This window comes from Gossypium arboreum, chromosome 8 (assembly GCF_025698485.1).
Source record: "Gossypium arboreum isolate Shixiya-1 chromosome 8, ASM2569848v2, whole genome shotgun sequence".
Taxonomy (NCBI): domain Eukaryota; kingdom Viridiplantae; phylum Streptophyta; class Magnoliopsida; order Malvales; family Malvaceae; genus Gossypium; species Gossypium arboreum.
Window position 1 is genome coordinate 9,245,105 of NC_069077.1, and position 15,152 is coordinate 9,260,256.

The 15,152-nt window shown below is 31.8% G+C and overlaps 1 protein-coding gene and 1 pseudogene across 4 annotated transcripts; both read left to right on the top strand.

Moving 5' to 3' along the window:
- The first annotated feature begins 1,352 nt into the window (after positions 1–1,352).
- LOC108469310 (uncharacterized) lies at positions 1,353–4,535 on the top strand (annotated as a pseudogene).
- A 7,116-nt stretch (positions 4,536–11,651) lies between these two features.
- Positions 11,652–14,870, top strand: LOC108467454 (uncharacterized). Of its 4 annotated transcripts, XM_017768071.2 has the most exons (6): positions 11,652–12,357; positions 12,722–12,972; positions 13,079–13,454; positions 13,549–13,680; positions 13,770–13,944; positions 14,460–14,870. In XM_017768071.2, exons 1-6 carry the CDS (start codon positions 11,815–11,817, stop codon positions 14,582–14,584), a joined length of 1,602 nt encoding a protein of 533 aa, XP_017623560.1. In that variant the 5' UTR covers positions 11,652–11,814; the 3' UTR covers positions 14,585–14,870. The 4 variants fall into 4 exon arrangements, with proteins under 4 accessions (XP_017623560.1, XP_017623557.1, XP_017623558.1 ...); XM_017768068.2 differs by having other exon boundaries at positions 11,656–12,357; positions 13,770–14,870; XM_017768069.2 differs by having other exon boundaries at positions 11,658–12,357; positions 13,861–14,870.
- Positions 14,871–15,152: the final 282 nt, after the last annotated feature.

The following is a 15,152-nucleotide window of genomic DNA, read 5'->3' on the forward strand; positions in this document are numbered from 1 at the left end:
AAAATCTTATTCTGATTTGGTTGTTTAGTTGTTAGTTTTATCTGGCACTAAATCTGATCATGGGTTAGTGTTCCTAATTTTTAGCTTTTTTAGTTACCACTGGCATTATTTAAACCATGTACTCTGTTTTTTTTCATTGAGAAATAAACAGTGCATTTTCTATTCTATCATTTACTCTTCTCTGAGCGTTCTTTCTTGGTTGTTTTACCAACAATATACTCCATAGCTCCGCCATGATTGCCGAGCAATGCCAATATTCCTTATGAACCCTACAATTCTTTAAATAAATTTGATAAGGATTACTTAATATTCCTTGTGAAAATTACTATTTTAGTAACATAATTCTTTAAATACATTTGATAACCTACAATGTAAACTACTATATAACATTTTTTTCTAAAAGAAGTGTGAAAATGATAAGTAGATAAAGGATTATTTATTGCTTAATAGAGAATAAATCCAATTATTATTTTATTTTATTTATTTTATGATTATATTATTTTTATCAAACAATCTAATTATACTTGTTAGTTAATTTAAGTAATATCAAACAGATTTTTATCTATCTATAATCTATATAAAAGCATAAATTTGATAAAACTCTTGAATCAACAAAAATACATTTTATTTTCCATCATATTGTTATATTAACATTTTAAAATAATTATAATATTTTTACATAAAATATGTAATGATAATAATTCTATAGTAATGATTTTTTTTTACTTAAAATAGTTATATTATGAAAATCAGTCTAAATATAAATTTTCTTGATAATTAAAATATTTTTTACATAAATTATACTATGAAAATAACTCTATAGTAGTGATATTTTGTTGTTGCATAAAATAAAGTTAATATAATGAAAAGAAGTCTGAATAACTATTAATTTATATGTTTTTTACAATTCATATGGTAAAAAAAATTATTGCGATAAATTATTTTTATTTTAATTTTTCATTTAACTTCTATTATTTTATGATAAAATTTCAAATCAAAGTCCAACTCAATTAATTTCATCTAATATTATTTAATTAATTCATACCACTGATTTTACTACTTTTAATTTTTTGGTTCGAATTTTATAATAAAACTTCAAATCAAACATTAAGAGATAAGTTCAACCCAATTTGTTTATATATATTTTAGTTTATAAGACATTGCCTAAATTTATTTATATTTTTTCAAAAGAGCTAACTATATCTGGATTTTTTTTACTTTTTGGCAAATAATCTCCAAAAAAAAATTTAATGTGTATTTAAATTATTTTCTATTTAGTATTAGTTACCATTTCTGAGAATATATGTTGAATGTAATAAGGTTGCTTTAATAAGCCCTTATCTCCTGCCTGTTTTATTGAGACCTTTCCATTTGTGAATTTCATGCCAACTATCAGCAATAAATAATCAATTATAGCACATCATCATTTAATTTTTATGATTCTTAGCCAAAAAAATGGCAAAGCCATAATTAATGTTTCATGTATTCAAATGACTATATATTGCAAGAACAATAAGACAAAACCTGCATCATTTGTTTCAATTGTTGACAGAACATGGAAGCAAGTAGGTTGACGATAATGTCTACAAGACAACCTAGGAATTTGGTTTTACTTATAATGTTAATGCAAATAATGTTTGGTCTCTTACAAGCAGTTGAAGAATGGCAGGCAGCATCAGAAGAAGAAAAGCTGGAGATGGAAAGACAACTCAAAATTATCAACAAATCTCCCGTTAAGAGTTTCAAGGTAAGCTTGAAAAATGATTCAAACATGGCATTTTATTAAATTTACATCTCTTTTGACTATTTGTTTTCATGTAAAAAACAGACAGATTGTGGGGATATCTTTGATTGCATTGATATTCACAAACAACATGCTTTTGATCATCCTTTGCTCAAGGATCACAAAGTGCAGGTCAACAATCTCTTTCACCATTCTTCTTTCCTTTTTTTGTTTTTAAATAAGTTGTTAATCCATGTACTCTATAATTTGAAATTTAAGTTAAAAATTTAATTATTTTATTTTTTTAATTTAAATATTTTAGTCCAATCATTTATCATTTTTATAGTTTCTGTCAAAATTTATTAACTTAAAAGGGAGGGGACAAGCAAGGGCTCTAGCCCCATAGGTTAGTCCCCAAATTTATAAAATCTTAAGTTAATATATAGTAAAATCTTAATTTAATATATAGTAAAATTATAATTTACTCTCCAAAATGCTAGAATTTCGATTTAGTCTTTTTAAAACCATAAAGATATAAGTTAATATAAGGGTGAAATTTCATTTTAGCTCTCATAAAAAAATATACAACTTAATTTTGAGCTCAAAAAAGATCTACCTTCACCCTTGCATATGACAACAACGTAGTTAAAGTTCTAAGATTTTTAAAAAATAGTTACAATTTTAATAATTGAATTGGTATTTTTAAATAAAAAAGTAAGAGGACTTAACCTTTTAAGTAAAAAGATTAAATCTCAAAATTTATACAAATATAGACAATAATAATATATTTTAAAAAAATTTATCGCTTTGGTTTTGGATAATCAGTCTATTAACATTTTTTTAATACAGATGAGACCAAAACATATACCAGAGTCGATGGTGAGAGGCAAATCTCCAAGGTTTTTGCCCAAACACATAAAATGCCCACCAGGATCAGTGCTCATCAAAAGGACTACCCAATAGGATCTAATCATGGACAAGAAAATAAAAGCTTTAGGATTGATTAATTATCCTACAAGTTCCCATTTTAACACCACCGGTGCTGGTCCAATTGATTTAACAGTAGGCAATGCCGTAAGCAAAATCTACCATAAATTTGATTATTGGTTTTATATACTTCCATATATGTATATATATACTGTTTTCTCAACAAGGTCTTCCATGGTTTTTTTCCTTTCTGTCTGTACAGTATGCTGCTGCTCATTATGTAAAGCACAATTTTGGAGCAAAAACAATCATGAACGTGTGGAGCCCGACTACTTTATCTGATCAAGCTAGCTTCGCTTATCTATGGATTGCAAATGGCCCTGCAGATGCACTTAATGTTGTACAAGCTGGTTGGGGAGTAAGTAACACTTGCCACCTCTTTATATTGTTGCCAAAAACAAAGCCATTTGTTACTGGTTGGACGGAGGAATGGGGTGGTGATAGAAGGTTCACTTTGTTTAGGACAAGATGGAGAGTCGTTTGATTGGCTGGTCAGAGTTTGTGAATAAAAGAGAGATGTATTTGTAGGAGAGGAAAAAAAAGAGAGAGAGTCTTGTCCCAATGTATCACGTATCAACCCCTGGTTAGTGGACGCTAAGTGGTGTGATTTATAGGTTTAAGTAGAGTGGTATTATAACATGCCCTAAGTTGCTTTGGATAGGATGTGGCAGTTAGAAGTTGGAGTGAAGTTTAACGAGTGTATCCCATTATCGGAGCTAAGAGATCCTGCGAGTACGAGGGGTTATTCTTGAGCAGGGGCGAATTTAAAAGACATATGCAAGAACCTTGGCTACTCTCAAATGGAAAAATTGTCTTTTAGTCCCTTAATAAATGATAGAATTAAAAGTTATTATGTGATAAAATTACACTTTAATCCCTAAAAATGAAAAGATTTCTAATTAATCTTTTCAAAAGTTATATGAAATAATAAGATAATACAACATAAAAATACACTTTAACCTTAAAAGTTTGTAATTTAATTCCGTTCCCTAAAAAAGTTTCTGAATTCATCCCTCCTCAAGGGGTCTGCATGTACTGCTGGCGACGCCTAACGGGGTGTAACACAGTGAATTTTTTTCAGGTTCAACCACAGCTTTTTTCAAGCAACTACAGCAGGCTCTTAACTTACTGGACTGTAAGGGTTTTATTTATTTTTCCTTTAAAATCACTATTCCTTGTTCGTGCCAATATTGTTCTTATACCCAACAGGTAGATGGTTACAGAAAAACAGGTTGCACTAATTATCTTTGTCCAGGATTTGTACAAGTTCACCGTCAAATAAGCCTTGGAATGGTTCTAAACCAGATTTCCATTTACAATGGAACACAAAGTGATATAGAGATTGCCATACTTAGGGTAATCTTTTTTTATCTGTCAAATCTAAGCATTAACGAGTTTAACTAAAAATCTTTAACAACCAAATTGTCTTATAGGATGGAGAATGGTGGCTTAAGTTATTTAACCAGTTCATAGGGTATTGGCCACAAAAACTGTTTATTACATGTACGGTGGTGCCAATGTGTTTGTATGGGGAGGACTGGCTGCTAGCCCGACAAACAAGCTTAGTCCTCCAATGGGGAGTGGCCATTTCCCTAAAGATGGTCACCAAAATAAATCAGCCTACTTCAAACAAACACAACCATGGGACAATGTGAATTTTGTTTATCCAGAAGCCGACAAGCTTGTGTTGTCTGCGACCAGACCTGATTGTTACGGGTCTGAGACTGCTCCCGATGATGCTGCACCCAATGCCATAGATCCTTTTTATGGGGGACCAGGCCAATGTAATCTTTGAGACAAGAATGAAGTATAGTTTTTTAAAGAATTTCATTCTCTTTTTTTTTTTTTTGGGGGGGGGGGGGGGAGAATAAAAGTGATGGGATAAGAATGTTGTTTGTTATATGAGTTGAATGAATGTGGAAATGTGTTGGAAAATTGCTACTCGTGAAATTCTAGTCCACAAGTTTTGTCTGAATATTATTTTAAGAATCAACCAATTTTGTTTGGTTAAAGTAGGGTGTAATTAAGATATTGATGTTCACAAGTTATTTAAGTTGGATTTGAATAAATACAAACTCAATTAAGTGATTATTGAGTTCAAGTAATCGAGTTATTGATTGAGTCGAATTCGAGCTTAATAATACTTTATTCGAATGACTCTCGAGCCTTATAGCTTTTTATATATTTTATATTGGGGTCAACTATACTCAAGATCACTAAATTAATAGTGTAAAATTAAACATCAACAATGACAATATAGAATGATCATAAAATAATAAGAAAGAAAAATAAAATACACAAATTTTATGTGGCAACTCTTTCAAGAAAAAAACCCACGAGTAGAGGAGAAGAAAATTCACTAGTGTTGAAAATCGAATGATACAAGAGGAGTTTCGATTACATTTATTTAAGGCTGAAAGTGCTGCATGGTCCGTACTGTAGATCCCTTAGTTTTACCACTGTATTATTTTTTTATCAAGAATTTCGGTCACACAACTCTAACAAATAGTAAATTTATGTTCTGGTCACCCAACTTCAAAAAGTTACAAAATGGTTATTAAACTATTCGAAAGTTTTCATTTAATTTGTTAGACTATTAAAACTACTGTTGTAACATCCCATTTTCAATGAAATTGGAACCGTGGTTTTGGGACCACAAATCCGAACCGAAAAGAAAAGTTATTTTTATATTTTTGCATGATTTTCAATTAAATAGGAATATCATGTGAAAATTCTGATAAGAAAATTTTATCGATTTAGTGCTTAGTTACGAGAAGGACCAAATCACACAAAATGCAAAAGTTAAATTCTAGTAGTTAGAAGGATCAAAGAGCTATGGAATTTAAAACTTGAGGTCCTTATATGGTAATTAGACCATTAATCAAAAGTTAGTAGATATTTTTGATGATTCATCCATGGAAAAATTAAAAAAGGCTAAGGACTAAATTGAAAAGTGATAAAATTAAAGATGATAATAAAATTAAATAAAAATGTCATCTTATTTTATATCATCTTCCCCAAAATTTTCATGAAAACCCAAGGAGAGAGAGAAGAAACTAATCAAGCTTAATTGGGTAAGTTTTTTTGTTCCGTTTTTAGTCATTTTTATATTTTTTGAAACTAGGATAATATACTCTATCTATTTGGGGAATTAATTTGAAAAGATATCGAAGTATAGAAATTATGTCATGGATGAATATGCTGAAAATTTAAAATTTATGGTGGAAAATGAAAGGTTGTTGATAGATAAACATCTTTTACAAAGTGATTTTTCATGAAAACATGATTTAGGGACTAATTTCTAAAGTTGTGAAAATTGAAGAAAAATTCTTAAATTTATGGAATACATGTGCTGTAAATTGTATATTGAAATTTTGGTTAGGCTTGGAATAAGGAGTAAATTGCATGAATTTCATTTTTCGAGCCTATGGATGAAATTGGAATTTATGGAAAGTTTAGGGGCAAAATGGTAATTTTGCCTATGATGTAAATTAAGTCCAATTGAATATGAAATGTGATAAATTGATGATTAAATTCATTTATATAGATCTGGATAACTCAAATTCAAAGTTAGATCGAAGAAAGGAGAAAATTTTGGATTAGTAGATCTATACACTCGAACAAGTGTCGAGGTAAGTTTATGTAACTTAATTGAGCATGTAAATATGTTGAATTGAATGTTGTATTTGTATAGAATGTGATTTATATTTATGTGAATTAATTGGATGTTATAATATAAGAATTGAATACATATTTGATATTGTTTGAAAAGGGTTAAATTCCGTTTGAATGTTGGATTTCGATGGACATGTGATTTCCCCTATTGAATGAGGTCCTGCATTTGTTGCTGACGGGATTTAGCTCCAACGAGAGAGTCTATTAACCTCATTACAGAAAGGATTTAGCCTGGACTGGTAATCCTAATATAAGCCCTCTTGAGCATATGTTATAGATAGGATTTAGCCCGGACGGGTAATCTTGATTAAGCTCTTATGAGCATATGTTGGAAACAAGATTTAACTTGGACAAGTAATCCTATTATATGATATGTGGCTCGAGAGTGTGCTTTCAGATTAAGTACCTTAATGGGTACTCCTGAATAAGAATTGATGGGTTATTGAATTGTACACCTTGAGTGTATTATTTGAATATCCATTGGAATTTCAATGATTTAACGGACAAAATACTTGACATGATATGAGAATTATGAGATGAAATGAATAATGTCTTGAAAGAATATAGCATGATGAGCTCATCTATTTTTGCTTGATGTATATGAGAATTTTGTGACTAACATGTTTGATTGAACGCATGTGTTTAGGCAATTTTGCCAAGTTGATGGAAACATGTTATTATATGTGCTTAATTTTAATAAATGAAATTGGTAAGTTTAATTTCAGTTATACGAACTTACTAAGCATAATATGCTTATTAGGTTTACTTTTCTCTGTTTTATAGTGCTCGGAAGCTCGCGAAGGTTGGCGAACGATTGGAGCATCATCACACTATCCACAAGCTTATTTTGGTATAAATAGTAAACTTATTTTTGTATAATGACATGTATAGGTTAACTTGACCATAGATAACTTAAATATGTTATTTGTAATTTAGCCATTGGAATGACTAGGAATGGCTTGTTTTGGTACTTATAAAGCATTATGTCATGATAAATACATATATGTTAAGTATGGATGATTAAGTGATGTTTAATGTTTAGGAAACCAAGGTAATATGTAACACCCCTAACCCGTATCCATCGCCAGAATAGGGTTTCGGGCATTACTAGGATTTACATATCATTTAACAAAACTTTTAATTAAATACTTATCGTTTCTTCATAAGTATATATCGTTCATTTCATTATATCAATATTTCATGCACCATCATTTCCATATATTTTATGTATATTTATTCTGGTAAGAGTTCATATCAAACTTAACATAAATTATATTCCATGTACCTATACTTATTTTGTTTATCTATCTTCATAATTATTTCATGCCACTATTTTGTACATATATTTCCATATGACCAATTCTTGTAAACATTTCACACAGCCATTTTGTACAACCAATTTATATAACCATTCATCATCTGATACATATTACCTGAATATCAATTGTTCAACAGATGTCACAGCGTCTCCCATCCACGGTCTTATTTATCTTCGACATGATGCCATAGTGTTTTTCAACTATGGTCTTACTCACTTTCTGTCATGTTGCCATGGTATCTTTCAACCATGGTCTTACACATTTGAATCGCGATGCCATAGCGTCTTTCAGCTATGGTCTTACTCGTTTGAATCGTGATGCCATAGCGTCTTTCAGCTATAGTCTTACTCATTTCTGGTATGATGCAATAGTCCAACTACGGTCTTACACATGTATTGCCATGGCCCAACCATGGTCTTACACTCGTGGTGCCATATCCCAGATATGGTCTTATCATCAGGATGCCATAGCCTAGCTATGGTCTTACACATATATTGCCATGGCCCAACCATGGTCTTATCCGTCAATGCATCACTAATCACTGAATAGTCATACTTAATTCAACGTTCTACTCAATTTGTACTTTTGATCCGATTTCCATAATTTAAAAATATTCATAATTCAATAGCAAACATATGGAATAATACATTATATCAGTCTTAATTTAACAAATAATCATGAAAGTTCAATCATATGAACTTATCTGGTTAAATTGCATAAATACAAAAATTCAAGGGGATTTTAGAAATTTTCTATTTTTCTCTATTTTCCACCCGATATTTATCTAAATTGATAATTTCATTCAATTTATTAATTTAAATAATAAAAAATTCATTTCATGCAATTTCGTCATTTTTGACATTTTTACAAAATTACCCCTAAAGTTTTACTTTTATTCAATTTAATCCCTGAGCCTACAACATGCAAATTAGCCATTTTTAATGTAAACCCGTGTTAGCTGAATATTCACATATATTTTCATCCTCCTCCTTTCCATTCCGCATCCTTGATATGTACATAATTCCACTATATGCTTATATACTCATATCAAGCTGTCCACTTGAGTCATTAACACTAAATTATTTATATCTTGAGCTAAAGAATTCTAAATCAAGATCCACTTGTTGTTTTAAAAACCAGACTCAAATATATTTCTACCATAAAAATTTCAGAATTTATAATTTAGCCAATAAGTACAGTAAAATCTTCAAATTTATCCATATTCTGCTATTTGGCAACTTCAACCTTTCTTTACTAAAAATTAATTATCTCTTAGTACGAGATTCGGATGATGTTCCCGTTTGTTTCTCTTGAAAATAGACTCATTAAGGATTTTAAAATATAAATTTAATCCCCTAATTATTTTTATACAATCTTTAATTATTTTTTCAAATTCAGAATAGGGGAACCCAAAATCATTCTGACCTTGTCTCACTAAATTTATTATATCTCACAATTTACGATTCTATTTCTTACACCATTTATTCTATGACAAACTAAACTAAATAAAATTTAATTTCATATTTTATTCAACCTCTAATTTAATTTCCACGATTTTTGGTGATTTTTCAAATTTAGACCACTGTTGCTGCCAAAACTGTTTTAATACAAAATGTTGATTACCAAGTTTATAACACCCTTATTTCCTTTCTCTATAATATTTTCCATCACTTTGTTTTATTTTCCTTCACTAGCATATCAAGAACATAAAACTTTATATAAGAAAACTTTACATTCACATTAATTCATTGCTTTTTCAATAATATTACACTTAAAAATATATTGAAATCTTGATATTATTACCTTGTTCTATTGATTTCAATCTCTAGCTTGATTTTCTCTCTCCTCTAGCTTCTATTTCTTGAATCTAACTTGATATTCTAGCTCCCCATAGTCTCCTTGTCATCTTTCTCTCTTAATGGCTATAAAAATTCTTTTGATTTCTAAGTGAAAATGGTGGATTTTTAGTGAAATGACCAAATTATAAAGAAAAAAAAGTTTCTTTCTTTCTTTTCTCTTCATACCTTGGGTGCATGGGAAAAAGATGATGGCTCTTCATCTTTCTTTCCTTATATATACTAAATAAAATAATATTAAAATATTAAAATATCATTTAAAAATCAAATTAAAATATTAATAAACTATTATTTATTTATTTATTTAATCTAAAATATCTTCAACATCATCATTACCTTTTAGATTTCTCTCTCCTTCTAATTGACCATTTTACCCTTTATGATCTTTTAAAATTTCATCATTGAGTCATCATTTAAATTTGGTAAAATTGTAATTTAGTCCATCATAATTCTTCACTTATTCAATTTGGTCCTAATTTATCCATTTTCCTTAGTTTCTAGATCATTCCACTCTTAAAATATTTACACTATTAGTCCTTCAACTCTTTCATATTTAAATTTTAACCCCTCAAATTTTGAGTATTTACTCTTGTGCAACAAAACTTTTCTCACTTTTACAATTTAGTCCTTTCTTGAATTTATATATCATAATATACTCCCCAATGTTGACATAACTCAAAATTTCCCTTTTTGTCACTTTATTTCCTTTTTTTACTATATCAATGATAATATCTTACTGTAAAAATTTTCGGAGTATTACATAAGATTAGAAACATAATTATATATGCAATGATATATCATATTAGATGTTAGAATTTGCTTGAAATCAATGCTTGAATGGTTGGTATTTGGATGAAAGTTTTGGTGCAGGATATTGGTAAAATTTTGGGTGAGAAATGAAGCTAGAAATGGCTTTATTTTGTTCACACTAGTAGACACACGGGCGTGTGTTTAGACCGTGTGTGACTCATGGCCTGATACATGGGCGTGTGGTTAAGTCGTGTGTCCCCTGCATCTTAAATTCGAGAAACAGAATGCTCAGAATTGAGCACACTGGCAGAGACACAAGCGTAAGTCTTAGCCGTATGTGTTACACGACCTGGAACACAGGCGTGTGTCTAGCTGTGTGAAACCTGCACTTAATTTTGAAAATTTTAATTAACCACACAGCTTAGCACACGGGCTTGTGGCTGGCCGTGTGGTACAAGTCAGAGAGCTACCTAGTTTAGAAACACAGCTTGCAACACGGGCGTGTCCCTTAGACCACATGGGCGTGTGAGCCCTACATCTTTGAAAATTTTTTATATTTCGTGAAAAATTCTTGGAGTTTCCGATCAAGTCCCGACTCGATTCTAATACTTGTTTTGGGCCTCGATGGTCCATTTAAGGGACGTTATGAATAATTTCGGTAAATGAATAGTAATTAATGTGAATTATTCGTAAATGTTCTGAAAGTTCTGGTAATACTTCGTATCCCAGTTCCGGCGACAGTTACGGGTTAGGGGTGTTACAACTGTTATATAGCCTTCTCTATTCATATCTATATCAACAAAAAGCCATTCCTCCCATTCTCTTTTACAGTTCAATTTTTTTTCATGAAATAGCTTTGAACATCATGAATTTACAAACCAAAATCCAAACAATTTTATTTTCTAATCTCCAATACTAATTGTCAAATTGACTTGGATCTAACGTATGTTCTTCTACTCATCAATGTGTGTTGACCCACCGCACGAGTTATTGAATCATCACTTAGAGATTGCTAGTTCGACTTTAAAAAGAAAAAAAAAACCTTAACAATCTTGTGACTTGAATAAAACTTTTGAATAGTTTGATAAGTTAAATAAAAACTTTTGAATAGTTCAATGACTTAAATGAAAACTTTCAAATAATTCAGTGACCAGAATATATACTTACTAATAATTTAGTGATGTAATTTATCCTTAAAAAAAATAGGGTTCAATTATGCTAATTTATGAGAGGATATTGGAATTTTGATGGTGAGATGCAACTCAAAGTGTGCCGTGGGTGTGGATGAGTATAGGTGAAGATTTTCTATTATTGAATGTTTTAGTCGTTGAAATGTACCAAAACGAAAAGAATTGTTTAGTGGGTGAACTTGTACAAGCATCTATGCTAATTTAAACAGTTTAAAACATGTAGAAGTTTTTGGATTTTTCGTAAATTTAGAATTTAATTTTTTAAAATTTTAAATTTTAAAATTTGAATTTCTTTCCCAAACCCCATTGCCACAATGGACCCAAAAGCCGTGAAAACTGACTTAGTCCTCATCCTGGACTTCGGTTCGCAATACACCCATCTCATCACTCGCCGCTTTCGCTCTCTCTCCGTCTTCTCACTCTGTATCTCCGGCACTTCCCCACTTTCCACCATCACTTCCCTCAACCCCAAAGTCGTTATCCTTTCCGGGGGACCTCACTCGGTCCATGCCGATAATTCTCCTTCATTTGCTGATGGGTTCGTTGAGTGGGCTCAGTCCAATGGTGTTTTTGTTCTGGGTATCTGTTACGGACTTCACTTGCTTGTTCAGAGACTTGGTGGTGAAGTTAGGGTTGGGGAGAAGCAAGAGTATGGGAGGATGGAGATTGAGGTTGAGAAAAGTTGTGGTATTTTTGGGGGAAAGGTTGGGGATAGACAGGTTGTTTGGATGAGTCATGGGGATGAGGCTGCTACTTTGCCTAATGGGTTTGAAGTGGTGGCTAGGAGTCAGCAAGTGGCCGTCGCTGCCGTTGAGGATAAGTATAGGAGGTTTTTTGGGTTGCAGTATCATCCTGAGGTAGCTCGAGCTTTTTCACCGTTCGTTGATATTTTGGGTTTTATTTTGTGTTTATTAAGGTTCGTTTGATTGTTACTTTTTCTCATATTTTTTATTTAATGACTGATAATGAACACATGATTTAAATGCAACACCAATTTAAACGTAGTTTTTTTAGTATAAAAGTTAATTCATGCATTTTGCACTTTAAAAAAAAAAAAAGTTCTTTGGCAATTCTTGCATCTTGGGAGTAACGGGCAAATAGGACCTAGGTTCTATTTTGAGGTTGGTTTTTAATAAGTAATTCTTTTTTGGTTATGGGGGCTTATTGTTATGCTTTTGATTCATTTGAAGCAGTTGAATAATTTTATGTGATTATATATAGGTCACACATTCCCCAGAAGGGATGGAAACGCTGAGGTCTTTCTTGTTTGAAGTTTGTGGAGTGAATGCTGGCTGGAAAATGGAAGATGTAATGGATGAAGAAATTAAGGTGATTAACAACATGGTGGGGCCCGATGATCATGTTATCTGTGCTTTATCTGGAGGTGTTGATTCCACGGTTGCCGCAACTCTAGTTCACAAGGCAATTGGAGACAGGCTTCATTGTGTTTTTGTTGACAATGGTTTATTAAGGTATGAAAGGAGCTACTTGAATTGTTAGAAAAGAATTGCCAAATAGTACCACTCTTAATAAGCTTTTTTAATTCTTTGCTTGTACATTTACTACATGTTTCTGTAGGTATAAGGAGAGAGAACGCGTGATGGAGACCTTTGAAAGGGATTTACATCTGCCTGTTACTTGTGTTGATGCAACTGAGCAATTTCTTAGTAAGCTAAAAGGGGTTGTAGACCCTGAGCTGAAAAGGAAGATAATTGGGAAAGAATTTATCTGTGTGTTTGATGCTTTTGCTAAAGAATTGGAGAATAACTTAGGAAAGAAACCTGTTTTCTTTGTTGAAGGAACCTTGTATCCAGATGTGATTGAATCTTGTCCCCCACCAGGAACTGGAAGAACTCACTCTCACACAATCAAAAGTCATCATAATGTTGGAGGTCTTCCTAAAGACATGAAATTAAAACTCATTGAGCCGCTTAAACTTCTTTTCAAGGATGAGGTTTTGATTCTGTTCCTTGATGGATGACATTTAGTTCTAAAATTGGTTTTTCCCCCTTTAAACTATTTCCCATTTTCTTCTTTTAATATGCAAGGTTCGTCAACTTGGGAGGATATTGACAGTTCCTTATTCATTTTTAAAGCGCCATCCATTTCCTGGGCCTGGCCTTGCTGTACGAGTCTTGGGTGATGTAACTGAGGACAATGCCTTAGATACTCTACGTCAGGTATTTTGGTATTTACTTGAGGAAGTGCAAGCTTGTGTATAATTTGTTATGATTTAGCATATTTTTCCACAAGAACTTGTTTTCCCCAGGTGGTTGAAATTTTTATTCAGTTAATTAAAGATGCTGGTATTTATGACTCCATTTGGCAAGCTTTTGCTGTATTTTTGCCTGTAAAATCAGTTGGAGTTCAAGGTGATCAAAGAACACACTCTCATGTTGTTGCTCTCCGGGATGTTACAAGTCAAGATGGAATGACAGCAGATTGATACGTTTTCATTGCTCTGCATTGCTTTGCTCTCCATGATTGGTGCAATATTTATGTGCCCCACCTGAGCCAGTTGTATACAGTAACAAGCATATGCTCAAATGTGTCTGTAACTTCGGGCTGAGTTTATAATATGACTATATGCAAGAAGGATTAATAACCAGATCTTTATGGTTCTCATGACTGGTTGTACTTAAAGCAGTTTAAGCTGGAAATCTTGGGAAGAAGATTGTTAGTGTTCTACAGTATTGATTCTAATATGTAGTAGATTCAATCCAATTCTAGTGGTGGCCGAATAAAATGTGACAACTTCCTACTTTAATGAATATGGAAGTCTCTCCATTATGCATTCTACGTTATAAGTTTCTCAATATTTATTAAAAATCACATTTTCCTTTGTCTTCTTGATTGTGGTGCGGCTAAAACCAAAGAATTTAACTTTCGATCCCTTTTCCCACCTCTTAACTCCAAAATTCCGAAGTTCTCATTTTCCTCTTGCAATTTTGGAATGCCAGGTACTATTTTGAACGTGAGTTCCTTGATGATGTTGTCCAAAAAATTTGCAACAATGTTCGTGGTGTGAATCGTGTTGCTTTAGACATTACATCAAAGCCCCCATCAACAATTGAATGGGAGTGATGCCATGTTGGATGTCAGAAACAACTCCATAGCTGTTAGAGTGAAGGTGATATATTCATTGAGTCTTTACTCCCCGTTCTTGGTGACAAGAGAGAAAGCCGTGTTTAGCAGGATCTCTTAATACAAGTTACTGGATATGTAAAGTCTATACCATATGCTATTTCTGCACTGCCTATTTCTCACAACCAAATTGTTGTCAACAGTTGGTGTAAAATATTTCTATTAGAAAATTCTCACTATTTAACATATTTTTTCTGTGAAAAATTTTCACTTTTAAACATCATAATATACAGGTCATTTATTTTTCTCTAGTGATGATTTTTTTTTTTTGCCAAATATGAAGAGCATATTTCTCTGAGTGTGCCTACAAGTGTTAGTATTTTTATGTTGTTTTAAAACTGTATCCTAGAGTAAATTGCATATGATCTGACCTGTCATTTATATAGTTTCTTACCCTTTTGTTCAATAAGAAATTTAGCATACGAGAACAGAGTGCAAATGCTTACTTTGGCCTTGTGCTCTAAAATCGTTTTCATATCTTGGATTCAGTGGATGTAACCACTAGGTT